The 24935-nt window shown below is 36.3% G+C and overlaps 4 protein-coding genes across 17 annotated transcripts in view; 2 read left to right on the plus strand and 2 right to left on the minus strand.

Moving 5' to 3' along the window:
• The window catches only part of LOC129576365 (semaphorin-1A), a 97013-nt gene extending 85620 nt beyond the window's left edge, over window positions 1–11393 (plus strand). For all 5 annotated transcript variants that reach the window (XM_055461344.1, XM_055461341.1, XM_055461339.1 and 2 more), the window contains 6 exons: window positions 6008–6400; window positions 6653–6740; window positions 6832–7283; window positions 7380–7709; window positions 7861–8088; window positions 8163–11393. In XM_055461344.1, the coding sequence (XP_055317319.1) occupies window positions 6244–6400; window positions 6653–6740; window positions 6832–7283; window positions 7380–7709; window positions 7861–8088; window positions 8163–9766 (2859 nt within the window). In that variant the 5' untranslated portion in view covers window positions 6008–6243 and the 3' untranslated portion in view covers window positions 9767–11393. The remainder of the gene's footprint in view (window positions 1–6007; window positions 6401–6652; window positions 6741–6831; window positions 7284–7379; window positions 7710–7860; window positions 8089–8162) is intronic.
• Window positions 6581–24935, plus strand: part of LOC129576375 (cytochrome b-c1 complex subunit 8) — a 250305-nt gene continuing 231950 nt past the window's right edge. The window contains exon 1 of the mRNA XM_055461363.1: window positions 6581–6592. The gene's annotated coding sequence lies outside the window, so the exon portion shown is untranslated. The remainder of the gene's footprint in view (window positions 6593–24935) is intronic.
• On the minus strand, window positions 12233–19797 carry LOC129576369 (lipoyltransferase 1, mitochondrial-like). The gene is made up of 2 exons (XM_055461354.1): window positions 13376–19797; window positions 12233–13276 (listed from the first exon to the last, which is right to left on the minus strand). Exons 1-2 carry the CDS (start codon window positions 13732–13734, stop codon window positions 12406–12408), a joined length of 1230 nt encoding a protein of 409 aa, XP_055317329.1. The 5' UTR covers window positions 13735–19797; the 3' UTR covers window positions 12233–12405.
• LOC129576364 (transcription factor SOX-6) overlaps window positions 19586–24935 on the minus strand; it is a 115954-nt gene continuing 110604 nt past the window's right edge. For all 10 annotated transcript variants that reach the window (XM_055461330.1, XM_055461334.1, XM_055461333.1 and 7 more), the window contains 3 exons: window positions 21330–21821; window positions 20198–21173; window positions 19586–20019 (listed from right to left, as the gene is read on the minus strand). In XM_055461330.1, coding sequence (XP_055317305.1) covers window positions 19847–20019; window positions 20198–21173; window positions 21330–21821 — 1641 coding nt within the window. In that variant the 3' untranslated portion in view covers window positions 19586–19846. The remainder of the gene's footprint in view (window positions 20020–20197; window positions 21174–21329; window positions 21822–24935) is intronic.

Genomic DNA, 24935 nt, shown 5'->3' on the forward strand with positions numbered 1-24935 from the left:
GAAAATGATCGTCTTCCGCCTGTCTAATATATTGTTCGAAGGAATCAAATAAAAAGATTTCAATAAAAATCCATTGAAAGACAGAAGACACAAAGAGAAGAACAAAAACAGGAAAAAAGTGGTCACAACTTGCACGCATCAAATTTATAACAACGATTTTATTATATCGTTGTGCGCTTCAATGGTTAAGGTCAATGATACTTGATGCCGATCGAGCAAACCAATAAGAAAAACACGATAAACTCTCCACTGAAAATGGATCTATTTAGAAAAATTGGAGCCGATCTTGTAATATTCATTTAATCACATTTCACAACGATCGATGTTGTCGAGTGTGCGAGCGAGTGATATGCACGAATGGGTTGAAAGGAAAAAGAGTTATTCTTGATATTAGATACTTTTTCCGGTCTGTGTCGCGTAAATGTGGCATGCTCTATTCCAAACATCATGTAACACATACAGCCACAAGCGACTACATAACTTTGTTCTTCAGTCGACTTCTTTTTCGAACTGCGTTGATGTGTGGTTTTCTTCTTTTTCGTAGTGCGTTTGAATCTATTTGATCTCGATCGGCATTGATGGTCTTTCATTATGCCTGTCATAACTATGCCGCGATCGTCGTCATCCAAAAAGGAAATAGCTATTTGTGACTACTTCTCGGGACAAACGGTGAAAGAGGAAAAAGAGCTACTCAACAAATGCAACAAATACTTTAGATAGTGAGAGATTCTATGGCTTACTCAGACAAACACTTTTTGATTCAGTACACATTTCGAGTCATTCGATCAATGCGTTTGATTCAATGGTTTTTTTTTGCCGTGCACAAAACACCATTTGCATCAATACTACTAAAATACAATAATGTTCGATAAATGGGTGTGTTAAAAGCGACAATAACTCGACACTATATTGTTATTATTTTTTTTATTCGTGACTTAATTTTCATTAATTCAGACCAAGACAAAAAAAATGACAGTCAAAAAGATAGCAAAAAAGAAATCCACATTATGTCCATTCAGTGCTTTGCTCCTTTCGTCATTTATCGCAATACAATTACATTATATTGACTGCTGATTTGAGATTCTTTTTCAACTTGACGCGCTGCTTTTATTTCCCTCTGTCGCTGCTTATGTAAGAGATGCTTTAACGCATTTTGAACCTCATTTATTTTTCCGTTTCTTTCCTTTTCTCACTCTCTTCTTTCGGCGTTCGTTAACCATGTCATTTTTTCGATTCCGTTTTTTTAAAAAATGTTTTTCTAGACTGAGGTTTATGTTTCTTTTGAAAATTTGTTCGTTTCGGAAATGGATTTTGGTGTTCATCATCATCATCATCATCATCATCGGTACGTGTACACGGAACGTAGGGTTGTTTTGATCTTTTGCCTCTATTGTTTTTATGGTTTCGGCTGTTGTTGTTTTTTTTTTCATTCGTTTCTTCTGTTCTTGTCAAATCGATTTTGTTTCCTTTCTCGTTAGCACGAAAATAAAAGCAACTCGATTAACTGCTGCTGTTGCTGGTTTTTCTCTCTCGCATCGGTCCTATGTCACTTTTCGTCGGATTATTTCATCTTTTTGTCTATATCTTTTTCACCATTCAGTTACTTAACGTGAATTCATCTAATTGAGTTTGTTGTTCGATTATAATATTAAGGTTAAAAAAAAGCCGCTGCTTTTACCATTCACCGTCAAGTTGTTGTTGCTTTTTTACGTTTTCTGTCCATTTTAATTGAACTTATCTCAAATGTATGGCATCGAAGTGTATCGCTATTAAATTAAATCGGTCGAGAATTGAGTTTGCTTCTGTGCCATGGTAATCATTTGGTTGTGAGAATCGCGCGACGAAATTGTTCGATTTATCGTGTCGAATATGAGTTGCTCGCATAGATGGAATTCGAAAAAAGTGGCGATGGCTGAAAAATTGTGTCGATTCTCTCTATGGCGATTAGATCAGTTTATCATGCCGTATAAAGCAAGATGCACTCCCTGCTGAATATGTGTACTGTAACATTCGGTACGGTTGAATTTGAAGAACTTTGCACTGATCCCATCTCAGTGGGTCGGGCATATGCACTGTTTGTGTGTATCGACGAATGGAAACATTACTGCTGCCGATTGGCCTCCATTCACAACGATTCCAATCGCTCACTCTCGCTCTGTCCCTCTCTTTCTTACTCTCTCTCTCTCTCCTCTCTCTCTCTCTCGCTTTTCCACTGCATCGAAATGATTGGTAAATAATTGAAACACTAACAGCCAGTGGTGTTAAAATAATTGACGACGCATACAGGCCATTGTAAGCCGAATGATCGGTAAAAATGGGCAGCCAGGCCGATGTATATGCTTTATTACATGAGACATTCATTAGTGCATCAAACATATAGGTAGCCGATTCCATAATTCCGTCATATATCCAACTCCATGCAGGCTGCTATGTGGATGTGCTTGATGAAACATTCACCGTTGTTCCGTCAATTTATTAAATTCTTATACAATGAATTTTTTTTCTAATAATCTAACGATGATGCATCGCAATCGTTTTATCATCACCGTATTTTCTCCAAGTTGTGTGCACTCACAATTTATCACCATTTACTTGCCATGGATTGTGTATTCATACACATGATTCGATTTCCTGTGCGCATTTTTTTGTTGAAAATAGCCGTCAGAAATGTTTGCTCAGGCCAACACAATTGCAGTAATTGCATTAAACGTAGCATTTATGTTAGCTTTTCACACATATTTATTAGCTAATTGTGCCGTTTATCAATCGGTACTGTATGGTGTTGATGCCATCACATGACCGATGCCATCTTGTCATCTTCTGCCGACCGAAACAGTTTCCATTCACAACATCATTTCGCCACAAGAAAGAGTTACGAGTTGAAACGACAAAAGCAACTAAACTTTCATTCAGATCAAAGATATTGTGTGAATTTTGTATGTCAAATCGGAATGGGCTATTGTCTATACACATGCGAACATTATTGCGAAAAGCGTGAAAAAAAAAAAAAAAATTTCCATAGTGAGTCATTTTAAAATCAATATTCTCGATGAATTAGCATTAATTGCTTCCGTTTCACTGTGAATGAATACGAACGTGGACACAAAGGGCAAACAACGTTTGCCAAACATTGAAAGAAAAACCAATGCACCATTGAAATTGAGTATTCGTATAGTTTGATATACATATGATATTATGTTTGTTGGTCAAGCATGGGTATGCAATGTTTTCATCTCATTATGTTGCTCGAAAAAAAGAAACATGACATCGCTTGTCGTCACATAGATGCCGTCTAGGGGCTTATTTGTCGTCACGAGTCAGCAAGACTCGTATGATTTTCATGTAAATTAAAAATAATTTGCGCTGAATTGCAAGGAAATCGCACTGACTCGCACCAATTTACGGAAATTCGTGAAGACTCGAACGAATTCATACAAATATATACACAAGTCATAGCATAGAAATGTATATGGCATTTATAGCAAATCCGCGAGTCGATGCAAATCAGCTTATATACACATTGCAAACCATTCGGATCTCAGCTTGTGTTCTATAATTCTTTTCTTATTCTGTTTAATATAGGCAACTGGAATAGATGTGAATTGAAAATGAAATGTATTAAATTGACAATGGAACTAAGATCCACGAAATGTTTTATGAAACATACGAACTGCACTTATTTTTGGAATGGGCAAGTCAACGATTAATGATTTATAACAAGATTTGCCATACATCATATGGATATATGTGGAGAATGACTTAATGTGTTCAGTGTAAAAAAAATGCTTCGACAATTTTATTTTCATCAGATTGAATTGTTTGAATGAAGCATTTTGATGGATTTGGGAATTGTGATAAATCCATTTTGTGTTCAAATTCACGATTTTTTAGTTGATTTATATAACTTGACATATTCCGTATGAAGATTCGATGCGCTGCCAAAAATTTGGATGGAGTAATATTTTCATAAATAGATTCAACTAACACTTCACGATTTTCGTTTATGAATTCCACCAATTTCAGCGATATTCTCTATGTAAATAAGAGCCAAAGTCGATCGACAAGCAAAGACTGTTTTTTCTCGGGATTTCAACACCCAAACATCAAATACATTGTTGTCTGCCTTAAAAAAATGAAAAAACATTTCGAAACCAACCATTTTCAAATTTTGTATTAATTTTAATTTTCTTGCAGTCAAAATGTGACAATATAAATGTTTTTAATTACAAAAAGTTGATTTAGTAGTCGATTATTGAGTGAATTGTGAGTTCAACTGGCATGCTCGTTGACATTTCATAGTTTCGTTCAGTGATTCGCCAATTTATATGAGAGACTCGTAAAGGACTCGCGAATCTTCATATAAACTCGTAAGATTCGTGCAGTTGCCTACATTTTTTGAAATGACTCGTGAGATTCGCACTGATTCACACTGATTCGTACGACACATAAGCCCCTAGGATGCCGTCCATCTATCAACATCGGCAACTATTTTTATGATTTTTGTTTTTCGCTCCCTTCGATCGAAGAAAAACGATCGATACTTGCACATAAACACCAATTCGAAGCCGTTACGTTGAATCGCTTGTTTAATTTACTTCATGGAATTACATAGAAAATCCGTCATTTTTGCGGCTTCAAATGTGTCCGTTGTTATTTCTCAACAACGACACACACAAAAAATGGTAATTGCCTGAAATTAGTTGCTGACAATGAAACCTGAAACCCTTTCAGTATCACTTTGTGGTGCTGTTTTGAATTTCATTGTTATAAATAAAAATATGGCATAATTTCGGTGTTGATTCGCGCGCCGGTGTGTGTGTGTGTGTGTGTGCTCGAGAGTGTGACAAGATGTAGAGCGAAAGCGATTACCCAATCCTCGGTTAAATTTTGCATTTAACAACCATAAATCGTACAAATATACACCAAAAAACGATCATTTTTTTCGACCACATTTTCATAATCGAAAATCGCCTATTTTTTATTGTAAATTATGCGTGTTACCGAATTCAAATTTATGTGTCTGCATACGGGCGGTGGTTTCATTGTCGTCACATGAATGATTTAATGCGATGCCATACCATTTTTCGAATCGCTGAATATGTAAAACAATGTGTAAAACACCTAAGCTCACACACACACACACGCACATCAAATAGCGACACAAACAAATTGTTTGAAAACGAAAACAAAAAAAAAACAAACCAACGAAATACCTGTGCGCATTGTCTGGAACCCAATTCCATGTATATTCCAAGTGATATTTTTCGTTTTTTTTTCTTCTTGGTTTGGGGGGCGTCGATGAAAACGCATCTTGGTGTGTATTGAGTGCTCAGGAAAAACGACAAAACTTTTATCTACCTTGCGTTTACTTTTTAATCTGTTTGTCGCCTCGCCTTAAGAATCTCATAGCAAAAACATAATACAGATACATATCTGTTTTCGGCGATGAGCTGCACGAGATACAAGTGATGATCAAGAAAAAAAAAATTCCCAAGCACCACAGGAAACTGTTGCATATATGACTACTAGTCATAAATGTAATTTTTAGTGCGAAAATTATGCAGCACTCCTTGCCATATTATGCTTATTCGGACAATTATGCTTTGGGGTAATTCCCAATGCCAAATGCTGTTGCCATTCTGTGTGTGTGCGCGGCGTCGTGAGAACTTGAGCAAAAAAACAAAAGAGAGGGGAAAAAAAAAACAATTAGCCCGTGGACATGAGCATATTTTCGGAAGAAAAACCATCCATATATCCGGTCTGTGCATAGAAACTGCACTTTGTTTTTATGTCTGAAAACCAGTAGAAAAAAAAGAGCATCTTATTCAGTCGGCATACATTCATCTGTATACAGTTGTTGTTAAACCATAAAACTGAAGACATCGACCGTATATTATACTTTGAGCCATTCAACTTGTAACTTTTCTAAATATATATATTTTTTTTTGGTGCATTTCCAACTATCTGACTAAGTAAACTAACTTTTATTCTTTCTCTCCTATTGCAGAATAAAAACACGTTGCCTAAAATATTGAAGGAAGTGAAACCGATTACAGTTCTCAGTTTATTATTAGGAATCGACTGACTTAAGTTAACAAACATGAACATATCAGCAAAGTGACCACAACAAGTGCCTTGAAGTGTAATACAGACTCAAATTGAAACATATTTATAGTGAACGCATTGCAACGAACGCAATACAAAAACAAAAACAAAACAGAATTTATTTTAAGAAAACATAAAATGGCATATCTTCCAAGTATAAAAATGATGCCAACATCAGTTGTATTGTATGCATGGTATATTGTAATCGTGATTGTGAGCTTATTTGCCACCGAACATATCAGCAACGCTCAGGCATGGACGCAAGATATTGCACCAACACTTAAAATCAAATATGGTGAGTTTTTTTTTATTCTTCTTCTTTAGATCAGATCAAATCATTCCGTTCCGTTCACTTCAAGTGATTCAGTAGCTCATGACTTAGAATTGAAACCATTTGAACCAAGCGAAAAATGAATGTAACATATATCATCATTTGAAATAATAATTTATTTCTTAGGTTCAAAATGTTTTTCCTTTCATAAGTTAATCCATATAAATGGCTTCATACAAAATGATAACTCATTCAATGCTTTAAAATTCCACATAGATCAAAAATGGCCAGTATTTTTCGGCAATCAATCCGATTACTTCCAAATTTTGGACCAGGACGAGAGTTCGGTATTGATTGGAGCACGGTAAGAATTTCAAAATAGTTCAGAGCGCAAAAAATGTGAACCTTTGCTCAATGTCGCTTTGCTTTTTTTTTTTACCTTCCCTTTGGTCTAGAAATGCGATGTACAATGTTAGTTTAAAGAATTTACTGGAGAATCAGTCTCAACGCTTGGAATGGGAGTCAACTCCAGCCCATCGTGAACTGTGCACATTGAAGGGAAAACAAGATTCAGACTGTCAGAACTATATACGTGTGTTTGCACGCATTGATGATAACAAAATAATGGTTTGCGGTACTAATTCATATAAGCCATTGTGTCGCCGATACAAAAATGGCCAAAGTGTATCCCTAGCCGCATCAGCGTCACATGAAGATGACTCCGTTGAAATGGAAGTATCAACAACCAGTGAAAATAGCACGGCTGCTTTGAGCTCATCGACGGAAATTGAGATTGCAAATGCATCGAAAGGTTCATTGGGCGAAACATTCGAGATGATTGAAGAATTCGATGGACAAGGACGATGCCCATACAATCCAACACATAATAGCTCATACATTTTCACAGGTAATGAAAGATAACACCAATACGATTTTGGATTTTGGATTTTGAAATATAATTGGGTGATGTGTGATTCTAATTTGGGAATTATTTTATTTACAGACGGTCAATTGTACTCTGCTACGGCTGCCGATTTCTCCGGCGGAGACGCGCTAATTTATCGTGAAACCCAACGTACGGAACAATTCAATGCCAAACAATTGAACCAACCGTCATTTGTTAGCACTCTCGAACGCAACGGATACGTATTTTTCTTCTTCCGTGAATTGGCTTTGGAAAATTGCGGAAAGACTATCTATTCGAGAGTTGCTCGCGTGTGCAAAAATGATCGTGGTGGCCCATCACCATTCCGTGAACGTTGGACTTCGTATCTGAAAACACGATTGAATTGCTCGACACCTGGGGATTTTCCATTTTACTTTGATGAACTTCGTAAGTTGATGTTTCTTTCGGTCCTTTTCGAGGAATTTTTTGCCTAGAATTTTATTTTTTTTCGAAAGGATTTTTCTGTTGTATTTTACAACTTTTTTCTTTGGATTTTATTCGCCTGTTACTTAATCATATTGATTTCTTATTTAAACAGAGGGAACAACTAGCATCATCGATGGCTTGTATCAGACTGCTTTGAATCAAAAGCAACAAATCCGCAACTATCACACCCACTCAAGAGCTGAAGACTCCGAGAAATCTGGCCAAAAAGGCCTAAAGCCCAGTTCATTGATTTACGCTGTATTTACAACGCCACAGAACGCAATTCCTGGATCAGCCGTATGTGCCTTCCAAATTGATGACATTATCGATACATTTGAAGGTAAATTTACAACCGATTTCAATTACTCTCACATTTTACACGCAGTTCTAATAGTTTGTCATAATTGTCTTTAGGAAATTTCAAAGGTCAAAAGGATGCAACATCAAATTGGTTGCCAATTCCGCCGTCGGAAGTGCCAGAGCCTCGGCCAGGCAAGTGTGTCGATGACAGCCGTGATTTGCCGATGCGAACGGTGAACTTTGTGAAGATGCACACATTGATGGAATCTTCAGTGCCAGCACTCTATGGTCGGCCAGTACTAACACGAGTCACTTCAAAGCATCGCTTCACAGCCATCGCAACCGATGCACAGGTGGAAGCATTGAACGGAGATAAATACGATATCATTTTCATTGGCACCGACAACGGACACGTAATCAAATCCATTCATTACGTGCGTTCAGCTTCAAACGATACGAAAACCAATCAAAATGGTTCCGGTGAACAGCAAGAATCAGACGAATCAACGCTAGAAACTGTTGTGATTAGCGAAACACAAGCATTTTCACGAAGTTTACCCGTAAAACAAATGACAGTCACCAAAGAGCAGCAATCCTTAGTCGTAATTGGCACTGGCATCATCGTATCAATTCCAATTCATCATTGTGGACACAAAGTGTCGTGCAGAGAGTGCTTGAATTTACAAGATCCATATTGTGTGTGGGACACAAAGAATCATGAATGCACCTATATAGACACCGTATCATCGCACAATCGCATGAATTTCCTCCAGAACATTCGACAATCGCGAAAGGAAACGATCGAAATGTGCGGCGATGACAATGAAAATCGAATTGACGCACCAGTTCCACTGGCGAAGGGTCGAAGTCTTTCGACCGGAAATGCTGCCACCAATTTGGTTACTGGTAGCGAGAAACCGGTTGCACAACCAAGCGTTTTATCGACCCGAGGAACTGTTTCCTCAGTGGGCCGAGAGCCAGCCGATCTGAACGATAGCAAAATACCAGACAACCGTGAAAATGAAGTAGAACATGCCAGTCAAAATGGGCCGCATGATGGCTTTGGCGTCAGTGACAACGGCTTTGACAATGACGACAGTGAAACCGGTGTGGTTGTGCCACGCAATTTTGATGCCGTTCATTCGAGCAATTCGAATCAAATGCGCTTGGCAAGTCCAATATTTGCAACGGTTGTTTTCATCGTATTTGCTGTTGGTTTGGCCTTCGGATTCATTATGTCCAAGCGATTCAAATTCTCTCAGTCACCGTTCGATATTCTGCGCAGTGGAAGTGGTGGCAGTGGGAGTAGTCATCATCATTTGAGCGAACATCACCGAAATCAATTGAACTTTTACGACAAATCAACCGGTGGCGGCCGAAATGCATCGAGCTGCAAAGATGTCAACTTGCTGATGAATGTCATGGGTCCATACATTGCAGCCGGTGGCCCGAACAATGTCAACGGTCGATCAACACTCACCAATACGGGTTGCCAAACGCCAAACAATCTCGACAAAAAAGATATTCTCGAACTCGAATTCGAAACGAAGGATCGAAGTCACGAGTGCAAAAATTCCACCGAACACCTAGACATAAACGATTTGAAAGTGAATGCCAACAATAATACAAATTGTAACAATCAGACTGCACCACAAGCTGTCATTGTGAATTCAACAAACACTGGGACACTGCAAAAAGTGAAGAAAACCTATCTGTAGGCAAGAAAAAGAAAATTTCATAGAAATGGTTACATGTAAATAGGGAATGTTTTATTAAAAACTCGAGTCGACTGTGCTTTATGTGTGTAATTTGGGAATTTTTTTTGTCCCTCTGTATTTGTAATTTTATACATTTTATTGTATTCAATGCATTCTTGTTTATTGGAAACCATCATTTTGGGGGTAGTAAAAAGAAAAAGAGAAATTCGTGCATATGTTAATTATGCCACACAAAAGCACCACCGATTCCATGTCATACACCTTAAATTAATTCACAATGCAGCAACAACGTGCAGTGTCGTGCCATTCATATAGCAAATGGTGTATAAATTCAATGATTTCCTTTCCACCTGACATACGAACTAAAACAAGGTTCGCGTTAATTTTCCATTTAGATAGAAAACCCATACACACACAAAATTAGTCATGGGATATGTCGACCTAAAACATAATTTGTTTTTTTTTATGTTTTTTTTGTCGTGAGTGCGACGGCATTTTGAATGCGATGATATTTAAAATGACATTCGGCACATGACCATCACCACAGATTATCCGCGCAAGAATCCACAAAATTGAAAGAAAAATGCGACGAGATTGAATTTTAATTCAATTTTGATTTTCTAACGATTGATCCCAACGATGTGCATTGTACGGAAATGAATATTTAAATCAATAAACGAACTGAGTCGCTTCGTTTTGCACTCGAACGCTTTGTGATAAATAATATGTTAGAATTTGTTAGACGAAAAGTCACAGCTATTCGTACGCAATTGCTTGAGAGCAAGCACAAAATTGGCTTGATGATCTTTTGGTCGAGATATGGATTTTTGACGCACGCAGAATGGCAAACAAATCGTATCGATTAACACTGAAAATGAGAATGATTTTGGATGAAACTGTGAAAATTTGTTTCGTCTTTTTAAATGGAATCTGTTTCATTTACACTCACATACACACTTGCATACACTTCATTCCATTTTGATCTTGGTGCAACCAAAAAAAATCGCAAATGTTTGTAATCGAAGTTTTATTTTATTCTAGAGCTGAGAAGAAAGGAAAGGGAAAAAAAATCATGAAAAAAGTTATACGAAACAATAATTATTTGAATAGCTTATCTCAATGTAAGAGAAATTCTATCTATATCTTCGAATAATCAAATTTAGATATAAAAATATGTAGGAAAATTCGATTGATCCATTAAGCACAAAGTCATTAAACCACCAGCATCGCGCAGTTAAGTTATACACGAATTCACAGTCCGATTTTTCTCGGTCGGTCATTCGTTTGACCGTCATTCGACCACAAATGTATTGTTATTGTTCGTGTTCACCAACCACTCTCTCATACTCAATCGGAACAGGTTCAAAGTCAAACGAACTAATTTGGTACTCGAATGCATGCAAACAACACATGAATGCTGGTTTTCTGCGGAAAAGAAAAGAAAAAAAAAATTATCATGAACAACAAACATATTTTATTTAAAATGTCGTTTATTTTAAAAACGAAGCTACTATAATATATATAAATACATCTAACTGACTTTAATATTAAATGATAATGTAAATTAAATTAGCTTAAATGGAATCAACATAAAATAGATAAGCATGAACAAAACGAAATTAGTAAAGAAGAAGAAGAGGAAATGGATGAAGATGATATAGTTCAAATAATTTTAAAATCGATACTTCTGGTGGAATTGAGACATAATCAAAAGTAAATTAAATTTAAAAAAAAAGAACAAAACAAAATAAAATATCAAAGATCAAAAGATAAGACATTCTCACACACTAAAGGAAAAAAAAATAATACAAAATCGGCCACCGTCCAAATCATTCATTATGTAAATACAAGTCCGTTTTTTGGAATTAACACACAAACCTACAAAATGGCTTTAAATGAAATTATCTAGATTGTGCCTCCGAATTTAGACGAACTAAAAAGAAAAGTTATTTCGATGATTCCCATACTATTAAACAAACAATTCACACATTGACACATATATGTTTTTCACCCAAAGAACCTCACCGAATTATGCCCACATTCTAAATATGTATTGATTTTGACTTTATATTGTGCAATCAACACGAGCAACCTTTTTTTATAACATTTAATTTTAAAAAAAGTTTCTCTCAAATACGAATGAAAAAAAAACGAATGAAGAGAAAAGCAAGCAATGATTTTGAGTAGAAAAGAAAATCGAATCGAATCAAATCAAATGAATGACAAAATTTGTATATTTGCATATCGAACAAATTGCGGAATCGCAAATTTGATGAGAAATTCTAATTGAGAATTGGAATTGACTATTTAAGTCAATTGATTGAGAACTCATATTAATTTTTTTTTGTATTGTATTTCAATGTCAGACGATATTTTATCGCACGCGCCTTCTTTTTCGTATATTATTAAGTATGTGATAATTCATTTAGATTGTATAATTCGAAATTTATAAAATACAAAAAAAAATTTATTTTAAAAAAATGCGTTTTTTCATTTCTTTTTTATTCTTTTTTAGGAAAAATATTTCTTTTTTATTCTTTAGCTAATTTTTTCATCTTTTTTTTCTGGGGAAGTTATTCTCTATAAATATAACTATAGTTACGATATATCGTTTACAAAAATGAAAACAATAAACAATTTTAAAGGCTATGATCGATGGCATTGATGAAATTATCCAGACTAATGCCTTTCGTTGCGTTCGTAATATTAAGTAGATGCTCTTCATCATATGGTTTTCCACAAAACGTTGAAATAACGGGAATGGTTGTTTCACAATTCGGTAGCACAAGTACGATATCAACAATAATGCCACCTTCAACTGTAACCTTTAGCTGTACATCTTGTTCTTTGCCATCGCATTTGAGTCGAATGGTTTTGAGTACGGAAAATTTAGGCGTTTTACCAAAACGCCATTCCCATGATGTGTATTGATCGTGGATTTCATTTAAACCAGGATACCAATTTTCCGTTGGATTAATCAGTTGGAAACCTCTTTGTGTCATCATCAAATCACGACCACCATCGTCTAGACTCGTTGCTGCTGTTCGTAGAAATTCATAGCCAATAGCCGTTTTTAGCTGAGCCACATTTACATGACGATTTACATCGATGAGATTCTTTACTGGCGACCGCACTGATGCCGTCGCTCGACTGACAATCTGCACATCCTCTTTGATCAGAGCATCTTTCAGTCTCGTTTTATCCGTATTCACCAATAGCGTGCAATGGTGATAGGCATTTTTCTGGCCTAATTTGGCCGCAGTGCCCGATATTTTATTGCCATGCAATGTGATATCGTCGCGCGGTGATATATCTGCCTTTATCTCCCATTCACGAAACAATGCTCGAGTTATAATATTCAAATTGTAGTTGCGATTGTAGCGTTCGCGTGGCGTGAAAAATGTTAAATTGATATTCCCTCGATCATGGTACACCGTTCCACCGCCGCTATTCCGTCGCGCCAACTCAATGCCATGGTTCCGTAGTTTACTCACATTTGCTTCGGAAAATCTGAAATTGGAAATTTTTCAAAGATTTGTAATCGAATGACAATGAAGGAAATTTTTCCGTTTGTTTGCAACCAATTGCCATTTGTAAAATAGTACTCACGGATTTTGATGGCGTCCAACAACGACACATGGATCATTTGACCATAGCATGAGGACATGATGCTTTGTGAAGTCGAAATTGCGATACAGCCAGTCTTCAAGCGCCAAATTTGTGAAAATATCGTGTGACTGTGAGATGAATACGGACTTTTTGATTTCGTCATCTTTGACCTTGTTTTTCTTTGTTGCTGTTGGTGCGTTCGGTTCGCCCGTATTTGAAGTGTCATTATCGGAAGTCGATGAGTAATTTCGCGTAAATGATGTGTATCTCGTGTGATGTTCCTTGACCAAAACCAGTAATCGTCGGTTGATTTTAGCCCAAAAGTCAATTTCTTTCACTCCACAAGTCATTGTATGCATTTGCTTTACGCTTCTCCAGTTTATTTACTATATCACTTGTAAACACGATTCTTTTTTTTTTTCTTGTTTCGTTCAATGATCTCGTCACTTTCCCCTGAGCGTTAAATAACGATTAAAATACATGTTCAAAACATGGTGTATGACGAATGGATAAATTGCATTCTGAAATACGCGATTAAATTAGCAAATAAATTGGCGTTTTCACTCACACTCACTTTTGAGTGTTTTTGATATTATTTTCGAATTGGTTCCGTGTCCCCTTTGCAAAAAAAAAAGAAATCATCCGAAACAAAAAACTGGTGAATATCAAATGAATCAAACGAGTCAAATGAATGCCACAATAAAAACACTGTGTCTCTCTGTGTATATCTCGCGTTCACATAGATATGTTCAAAATTTCAATGATGACAGGTACGATGCGACGATGGTGACAGTCGTTGTTACGTGAATATCAGCTGATGACATTGTGATCACACACGGCCGTGTACACACGAATTTAATTCACACTGTGTGCTGCGTACACGATTTTTGTGCAGCCATCATTTCGACGTCAGATGCAAACTATTCGTATTTCTTCGTATACACACAACAAAAATTTTACCACCTTCGTCCTGAAAATAGCATCAGACGAGGGACAAGTGTTATATGTTATATAGAGAGAAGTAGTATCAATCATCGCTGTGGTCGATGTGCTTTTATTTGCTTTTAAGCCCATTTCCTGCATTGTTTCACAGACAAAATATTTTTTTCTCGAGTTTTTCGTTATCGCCATACGTCCTTCTGTCAATGTTTCATTGACACCTTCTCTCTTTCTCTCGCTCGACCAATTTTCGCTTCTTTGGTGAAACCATCACGCAATGGTCAAAGTTCGTTTCACAGTTGAAGAACAATGGAACAAAAACCAGATTCACGAAAATACGATCTGCGGCGTTTGTCGGTTCTCTTCCTTCATATAATCATCTTTTGTGTTTGTGGTACGATTTAGTCGCGTTGCATTCAATTATACATTCGTATACTGTATCTCGGGCTTTGCAAGTGTATATACAACAATAGCCCAAAGACATTTCGACTAAATGAACTCTCTGCCTGTCGCTAATCGGCTTGTTGTGGTTACATCTTCGAATTTGTTTTCGAAAATTGAACGCCATCTATCGGCCGGTGATACAATATCGATATTTGTTGCTCAATTGAAATTCATCAGAATATAGCGAGACAATGTAGGGAGGATTTCTTCTGAAAAAACAGTACATTTCAATGGGAGAAATATTTTTTTCTGTTGAAATATGAATGAAAATATCTTCATGAGAGAAGTTGAGATGACGTAAAATTTGAGACGAAGTGGTATAATCAGGACATTGAAAAAGAAAATCAAAATTAAAATTCTGAATTTGATCAATTAAATAAGCGACAGAAGTATTTCGAAGAAGAAAAAATTAGAAATCTGTGTTCAAGCCATGTCAGAAATAAAGTTTTCATCGACTTTGGCCAAACCTAGAATCAATTGGCATGTGAGTGGAGATGCCATTCAATTTTTCACCGCCACTTACTTACATCTTACTTACTTACTTACGTACTCAGTACTTGAACCTGTTCAATGCTGCAAAGAATGATTATCAGTTAGAATATCTCTTTTACAAAAACCTCCCAAAGCTCCCATCCAAATCGACGGAGAGAAGGGCAATGAAAAAATGCGTTGCGTTTATTTTTTCAATATTGATTAAAGATATTTTATTCATGTAAACTTTTTTATATTTAATATTCATAGTAAATAGTTATATCTCATGTATAATTGCAAGAGATGTTTTATCGGTTGTTGTGAGATTGCGTGTATCAGTATCATAAAATGTTCTGAATAAAATGTGTGTATCAATTCTTGTGTGTGTGTGTGTGTGTGTGAGAGAGAGAAAGTGAGTTGTTCCTCGGTTGAATTTGACCAAAAAAAATGTTAGCTTTCCGTGGTTTCGTATATTGAAGTGTTGGAATCTAGCAAAAAGAGTAATTTTAAGATTTTTTTTTTTTGTAAGAAAATCGGTGGCAAAATATTGCATTCAATTTTCTTGTTTGTTGAGAATGGCGAGAGAGAAAAAAAAAACTCTTTTTATTTTCAAAGATACACGCATACAGGTTCTACATTTTTGGCTTCATTTTTGATGCGATGTATAAGTGAAATATTAAACTACAAAAATCGATGTAGTTTGAGAATCAAAATGGTTGTGTTTAGGGTTGTTGTTCTTTTAAATTTCTGATGTGTTTTGTTGCTTTTGCTTTATTTGTGATACTCGCGCATTTAATTAAGATATATAAATGGTTACTTTTTGTTTATTTATATATGTAATAATTACAAGTATTTACTTCACCATTACATTATTTATATAAGTAGAATTTTGTTGTGTGTGTGTGCTCTTATTTGTGAGTGTTGAGTTGCTATTTTCGGTCATAATAATGTTTGGGCAACGCGCGTTGCAATAGGTCAACGGCATTTGTCTTCGCATTGTTATGATCAGAAATAGAGACATATTCGTAGATTATGAGTAAAGGGAATACATTTTTTTTTTTCATGAATCAATTCTATTTTTTTTTCTTGTTTACTCTCTTTTTCTTCTTTCGTTTTTTTTTTGTTCTAAGTTATAGCTTAATTGTTCACATTTGACATCTACTCCATGTAATAGTTAAAATCACTCAATCTAATTTATGTTTTTTTTTGTTGTTGTTCTTGTTGTAGTTATCTAAAGATAAACACTAAATCTCATTTAATTTATTTTGTTTTCATACACTCTCTTCACATGTACATTGCGCGCACTGAGCAACAAGTGCCCGCCGTTGTTTTTGTTTTTTTTTTTCATTTTCAATGGGTAGTCATTCAATATGCAAAAAAAAATGAATTAATTTAAAAAGAAAAAAATTCCTACAAGATTGAGTACTTATTTTGTATAAGGGAAGATCAATATTTGGTAATGGATCGCAACGGACGTGTGCCGTGTATGATGATTGGCCGAGTAAGGGGTGCACAAAAGAAATTGAGTGTAAATTTTTATACAGATTGGTTTCTTTTGAAAATAAACAAGAGAGAAAATTCAATGTTTTCCATTTTGAGTATGCGTTTTTTTCCTAGTTTCTTTCTTCATTATCTCATCAACATCATTCTTAGCAATGATTAACATTGTTAAAATGTGAATTCTCAATCAAATTCAAGTCTTTTCTTGCACAACTCCATTTCTATGTGTGTTATTTCAAACTGAGTTATGATATTATGTCACAGAGTTCTTTAAAATCAAGTGTATCTTTTTTTCAAAAACTAAGTGTATGGATTATTTGAAGTAAAATTTTCAACAGAGAGAGCTAAGTAAAAAAAATTTTACTGTAAAAATCGAATCATTTTCATTTGTTTAAAAAAAAATGGTAGCACTTTAGTAAAGACAATTACACCTTTGAAAAAAAAAATGGCACATAATGCTAATCCAAATCTCATTCGAACACCCCCGAATCAGTGTCACAAAAGAATTAATGGCAATGAACGATTAGAAAAATTGCACGTTTTATTTCACTTTTTTGTTTCTATTTTGTTTCTGGACTTTGTTGGCGTTAGCATTCTGAGTGCTAAAACAAAAAATGATGCACGGCCTATGGTTCATCATTCACATTCATATTTTTTTTTTTCTCTTTCTTTCTTCGTATATTTTTTCTGTTATCATTCGCCAAATCATCCTCTTTTCTCTGAAATTAAGAAAGTCAATAAAAAAAAAATTATGGCATTCACTAGAATTCCTTAAACAAATGAAATCCATTCAAATCAGTTTGTATATGCATGCACGATGCAAATCAAACAAAACAAAAAAAATTGCGCAGACAATTATTGTAATTAGACTAAAAGAAAATGTGACAGCTCATAAAAAATAAAATATCTAGAATAAATTGCTACAGTACAGTTCGGAAAGTCGTGGTGCTATGCGGCTTGCTACATACAATTGGCCCCTCCAGATTGGATTTAAAGGACCAGCGAGGCGTTTTCTATGTGATTGCGCTCGCTTCAGCCGGTTGCGCATCAATCGATTTTTCCCATTTTGAGTATTTGGCACAGAAAAGAATTTTTTTTTAAACAATCAAAATTTTACAACATTATTACACAGGGGGAATATACGAGAGAAAATAATGGGCGCGGGTTGATGATTAGCCATTAACTACTGTTTGAGTTTCATCATTTTTTCTTCTTCTACTTCTTCATTTTTCATGATTTCTATTAAAATCTGTCATGAATGCTTACATTTATTTTACCTAAACATAATGTTTTTCTTAGAAAAAAAAAAAGAGCACGAGATACAAGTTCTGTTTATGAACTGTCTGTCTTCTCCATCTTTTTTAGCCGGGTGTTCTATTAGTGTTTTCCTCTTCATTCATGCCTAATGCTTTTTTTTTCTTTGCGCTACTTTGTTTTCATGCTCATGCTATTTCTATATTTGCATTTTGTGATTCCTACCGCAATTTTCACTCATTTTCTTCTTTCTTCGTCTCTCTTTTTTACGTCTGTTATATAAATGTACAGGTAAAATTATTATTTAAATATTAATTAAAATTTGCATAGTTTTATCATTGTGTATTTATTAGCTAGATCTAAATATTATGTAAACAATCAATTTCTCCTTGATTCCTCCGTTTTTTTTTTTGCTTAGTTTTCATTCTCAAAATTTCTCAAAATATTTGCGATTAGTTTTTTTTTTCTTGTGTTGTTCTTACTCTTGTTGGCTTCACAATGTTTATGGTTTTTATGGTTGCCGTTAAGAAAAATTCCACGTTTTTATGCAAAACTTTTGTCATTTCTTTTTGAAAATTTAACCGTTTTTTGGATGTATTCCTTCATTTCAGTAAGTTCAATTTTTTTTTTAAATTCATTTTGATCAATATTTTCTGCCGAAATTCTGTCTATACCACACACGCAGTTTCCACTTCGATCTTCTATTTAATTGCAAGCAATAAAATTTTCTCTCCCATGTGAAGTGTCTTAATTGTCCACGTCTTAATTCGACGCTCGGATCAACAATTGTGTGTGATTTTGTTTTCTAGATTCGATTACATTTAATATTATTTCTACGCGTTAATCGATAATTTTGAAATTAGAACGATTGCTTGATTTTCGATTGGAAAAATTCCTCGCACTCGATTCGATTTTATTTTCTATTTGAATGTATATTCAAATTCCAGTTCAAGAATGGCAATTGATGTAAATTAGCAATGCTAATTTAGCATTTGAACTAGTGTCGAATGAAGTATTCCGAGTGGAAATTCCACGTCTAGCCGAAAATGGTAAGAAAGCCGTATTTTTGTTTACTGGCGATAAATTTGTGTCTAATATTTTGTAGTTTTACTTCATTTTTTTTTGTACCACCTAAAGTGAGCAGAGAACTTTGAAAGTGATGGGAAAGGAACAATAAAAATCAAGTGATTTGTTGCTTCAATTTTTTAGATTATTTACAGGAATTGTACGATTTATCATCGGTTTTCATCGGTAAATTATTGATTATTTTCTCGTGTCCACTATTATTTGTACCTCGGTTGAACTAATCAATTTCTAGGTATCATTGCCATATATAGTTTTTGCCCTAAGACGACATTTGTTTTCTCTCTTCCTCGCGCTCAATATGTTTTTTTTCCACTTAGATGCGTGTTTTTTTTGTCACTGGGTTTTCATGCTCCATTTGATTTTTATATATATTCGAATCAACTTATCTAAACTTATCAATAGACTTAAAAGCAATTTTGTATTGTTTATTTTCCAAACAATGTGTTTGCCTTACATTTTGTTAAGTTACATGAATCTGTTTGCACTATTTTCTGCCTCTTTCATTCATTTTGTTCATTTTGTTGAACTACCAATTATTTTTCTCTCACGGCCAATTCGTCTTCTTTCTTCGTCTGCGTTTTTCATCTTGTACCACAACTACATGGATGTCAATACGCTTTAGCTTTTCGCTGTCATTTACCATAGAAATTAATTTAAGTGAGTTTAGGATTAGATGACCTGCCGGAATGTTTGATCACCAATATCTCAGGTGGACAAAGCACTTCTGGATGCGTTGGCCCCTTCTCAAATCAGTCAGTTTAAAAACGATTTGAAAAGTCATTCGTCGTCTCTTGAATCGAGCTCCGATGAAAATCCACTTGGTGATATACTGTCAGGTGGATATGGATAATAATATTGATTTGGTGAACCCGATCGCCCACTGCCACTACCAGCACCGCCCGACGTTGATGCCACCGACATATCGTGTAAGAAGCCAACATTTTCATTTCCTGCCGATTGCGAAGGAATAAAGCGAGAAAAAAAATTAGAATGAATTCGGTGAATTTCAATTCAAGTTCGAATTTCTGCGAAAGTCTATGGCTTAGGACAAATATACAGAGCGAAAATCCTAAGCTTATGAAAAAACATCAAAACAGAAGCAATAATATAGAGAGAAAAAAAACGCACCATTTGCACCAACTGATCCAGCGCTGGATCCGTCACGACACCAGAGCTGTCGCATTTCAGCGCGGCGATTTCGCATGAGCAGCTTGTACTCTGAGATGCGCATTTTCTTGCCATCAACGATACAGGTTCGTTTTGGTCGAGGGCGATAACGGTAGTCGGGATGCTGTTCCATGTGTAATTTCGATAGGCGTGACTGTTCCTCATAGTATGGTTGTTTGTCGGCATTGGTCATGGCTTTCCATCGTGCGCCAAGAATTTTCGAAATGTTTGAATTGTGCATGTCGGGGCATGCTTTGAGTATTTTGCGACGTTCATCTTTGGCCCACACCATAAATGCATTCATTGGTCGCTTAATATGAGCTTTTCCACCACCTCCGCTAATACTGTTGCCGAGACCTTCTGAGATGCCACACGCTGAATCGCCCAAATTGTGTACCGAATTATTTGAATTGTTACCGCCGCCAGCGTTTCGATTACCCCGTGATTGGCGCACCATTCGCACTTTCTCCTCTTCCATATGAGAACCACCTGATTTTTGGGAATTGCCTTGATCATGGAAACCAATTTTCAAACCATTTCGATGGTCATCGTGATCGTGGTGCGAATGATGTGCATGACTCGACCAAACGTTCAGCATATCCGTTTCATCGACCATTAAATTTCCGCCCGAATTATTGCCCACATTTGCAATGTCAGCCATTGATGGTGGCAATTGATGATGAAAACCCAATTGCTTGTGGTTCGATGATGAATTGACCGCATTCATGGCCGCTACCGTAGCCGCCTGTGAATATGGCATAAATGCACGATGCAACGATGAGACTACACAGTTACCGGAATTATTATTCTGCACATTGTTGTTGCTGTTTCGCAGCGTTGCCTCAAGGGCTGCACTATTTTCCATAATACTTGATCGCATTTGATCGGTTTTATTTGCAATTCCCTGCACTTGATCGTATTTGTTCCCCTTTGTCACCTGCAAATTACAACATAATGTTCATTGAACAAAACACTCAGTTTTTCGGAAATTAAATTACGATTTCTGGAAGAAACACTTTTTGCTGGGCAAAACTGGCTGAATGGAAATTCTGGAAAATGATTCTTGTATTTGATTCAAATATATTGAACTTACCGAGCGACCCAAGTGATTGGCGAACGATTGCTTTGGTTTCGACAAATTCAACGGTGCATCTGGGTTATCGTAGCTTGAGGGCGATGGTGTGGCAGAAGAGGCGTGACGATGGTTCAGCGGTGGTGTGATGGATTTTTCTTTTTTAATTTGTGATGCCATTGCGGCGGCCACGGCATTTGAGTCGGGCATTGAGTGCATGGCATTGGCGGTGGCTGTCATTTGGGCCAAGTATGAAAATGCGGCGGCTGTATCAAACGGTACGGTTTGCGGAACGATCGGGAATTGTGCAGCTCGATGTAGATATGGGAGCGTTGGTAAGAATGGATTTTTGGCCGCAAGACTCTCAACACCGTAGCCCTGTGAGAAAATTCGATTTTTCAATTCCTGCAAGTTCTCCAAGCTCAGTCGATTCCAATCCGGTTTTGATGTGCTCTCCAACAAATTTGGTGACATATTGGGTCCAGCATTGCCGGTCATTCCGTCTAATGTATTCTGCAAAAATACAAACAAAACACCGTAACATTAACGCTGGCAAATATTTCAAATGAACGCCCTCTAAATAACTAACGAAATTAAGAGAAATGGGCGAATTAGTCGATCAGTGGCCATTTGAATAGCAATTTCAATGAAATTCGACTGTCTAGGATATGAAGCTCACTTTATCGAACTACATGCTTCGCATTCAAGTCCTTGGCCGAAGTGAGCCTCTCATTCTAAACGGTTCATTTGTTTTTTGTTTGTTTTGATTGGAATCAGCAGGGAAGAGAGAAAAAAAATCAAAGGAATCGTTTGTCGAGACTTAATTAATGATCTTTTAAATGTATACGTTCGATAATCTCAAAGGACATATTTTAAATGAAGCAATCCCAGGGAAAAAAACCAAATGCCAACATTCGGCGCAAACAAATTCGAGGCTCAAATCGTTTTGATTTTCCTCTCTGCCGTTTTTTTTTTGTTTATTTATCCGCTGCATATTAAATGTGTGAAAAATGTTCCGAGTCACCGTCTCATTTCAAAAGACAACGTGTGTATAATTTTCAGTGACTCCCAATCAATTTTTCATTCCGTCTCTTTCGCACTCATTCACTTCGGTTCATATGAGTAATTAGCGACAATTAGTAATGAAAGCTCTCTCCCTCTCTCCCTCTCTCTCCTTTGATTTTGAAATGAATCCAAAGATGATCGAAAATTATTACGAACGAATATTCGGTGTGTACGACGATCCAAGAGATCCTTCGATTTGCGAATTGCGAGAGTATGGACGCAGGCGAGATTGATGATTCTCTGATCTACATCAATATTGACTGTTGAAATGTGTCACGCGGGCGGAAACCGAATGCAACGCAATTAAAAACGTTTATTTAATTATTGAACCGCTTTTAATTGCACAAATAATAACAAATAGTTTGTTGGCTTTCATTCTTTTAAGCGCATTATATTGAGTATGCAGCGTATATTCGTATGTACATTTTCGCCGTGTGTAGATCAGCCATTATGACTATTTATAGAGAGAATCAAAAATTGTTTTACATAACTTCCATTAGTAATAATAAATCGTCAAACCTTAACAATATAATCGATTCGATAGGCGAGCGCTTTTTCGGCGCGATCTCAAAGTGCCCTTCATGTCAAACGCTTACCGATGGTCCATTGGCAATGGCTCCAATTTAGGCGGTGAAAAAACATCAGAATATTGAAAATTCTTCGGCTTTGTTCACGCGTTCAGGTTGAGTAATGATTTATTCGGCTCGCAAAAATGATAACGCATCCAATTTTGTTTTACCGAAAAATCAATGGTTAACCAGAAAGTCAGCTTATGTGCCAAAGTAAACTTGAAATTTCCGAAAATTCAAATGCATTTTTTCTTCGCAATTCGTGAATCGCGAATAAGTCATTTATCGAAATGATCAGCAAAATTTTTTGTCAACATGGTTTGTTTTACGTGGCGCTGAATCGAAATTGGCAAATGCATAAACTGTGGAATGTTTCGAACACTTCCATGGCACGGTGTCTATTTTCAGCCGCACATTCTCAATTGCACGTTATATGCGTATTGTAGTTCCGGTTCCAAGAATCTGGCATAACCAGTCATTATTCCATTTGATATATTTGCACATCATTTAGCGTCCATAGTCGATTTCTAAAATTAAAACACATTGACTCGTGCCGTTTGTTCATACATTGTTTGAACTGCATTGCATTATAGTAAACAAATATCTGTAATAATTGCGCGCATCGCGTATGTGCTGGCGGGTGCGTGAGCGATTGAGCGCGCGCGCGCGCCTTCACGATGCAAGTGCGAATGTTGAATGTGAAAAAAAGGCCAACAACGACCAACTCGATCAAAAATGATCAAAGCTTGAATATTTTTGTGTGCGCAAAATTAGCGAATTTTTCTCTGCATGACTCTATCTCTTTCGCTCTTTGTTGTTTTTTTCTTGCTTTTATTTCGTTTTCGTTGTTCCTGGATGCTTGCTCACGCGCTCACATTCTGTTTGTATCAAGGAATTGCATCATTTGTGGAACGCATACGGTAACTAAGAATGCATATTCTCGGACAAAATGCGAAAATCATCTGTTTGCCTTACATAATAGTGTGAATTTGTCGGTTTTTTGTTTTGTTGTTTTCTTCTTCTTCGGCGAGTGCCTGTTCATCGCGTTCCATGCTCGCTCACTCACTCAATCGCACACAGGAACACTTAATTCAAATATACAGAAAAATCATTTCGAAATGAGAAAAACAAAAACGAAAAAGAAACAACGAAAGAAATGTGTGACAGTTGCTGTGTTGTTGAGCGCAAAAGCGGGTGCGCGCACGCAGAAAACGATGAAAAGAAGTCCATATGCACATGAATTATTAAATTCAAACACTAAAATTAACGCATTTATTTGGTGATTAAGAAAACGAACGATCTTTCTTTCCCTCCCTCTCTTTCTCTCTCTCTGTCTCTCTTTCTCTCACTCGTTTGCTCTCGCAGCAGAAGAAAGACGAGGAAAACAGGCGAACTAGAAGGCATTCCTTTCATTTCGTTTGCGGTGAGCGTGCATTTATACCTCATCGTGCATATTAATCTTATGATTCGGCATCACAAATGTGGGTTCATTTACAACCCAACATGTAATATACGGTTGGCACAACGCGAAAAAAATACAAAACAAAACAACACACCGCGTACAGCACACCGAATTATGAAAACGGAAACAAAATTTTTGCGGCTAAAAATACGTACACTCACAGTTTTCATTGAGGAAAATTTCATTTGTGCAACGCGCGCTCGCACCCGCGCACACTAGATGCAATGGCGAACGCTCTAAGTCATCGAAAGTGATAGAAAGAGAAGCGCACAACAAAATCAAACCACCGTAAAATGCATCATACAATGTAAGAAGATTTGATAAAACTCATTCAAAGTGAAACGACATCTACACATTTCCTTTTTGGCAACGTTGTGCAAAACAGAAGGCGAAGAACAATACGAATCTCGATTCGCTAGTGATTGTAACATCTGATCAACGACGCCATGCTAGAATGGCCAAGATTTGGAGAAAAACACATAAATCTATCAAATGGAAGGTTCTTTCAAATGAAACATACTTTCATTTATC

The sequence above is a fragment of the Sitodiplosis mosellana genome, unplaced genomic scaffold (assembly GCF_009176505.1).
Source record: "Sitodiplosis mosellana isolate CC-2019 unplaced genomic scaffold, AAFC_SMos_1.0 Smas_scaffold_6181, whole genome shotgun sequence".
In the NCBI taxonomy this organism is placed as follows: domain Eukaryota; kingdom Metazoa; phylum Arthropoda; class Insecta; order Diptera; family Cecidomyiidae; genus Sitodiplosis; species Sitodiplosis mosellana.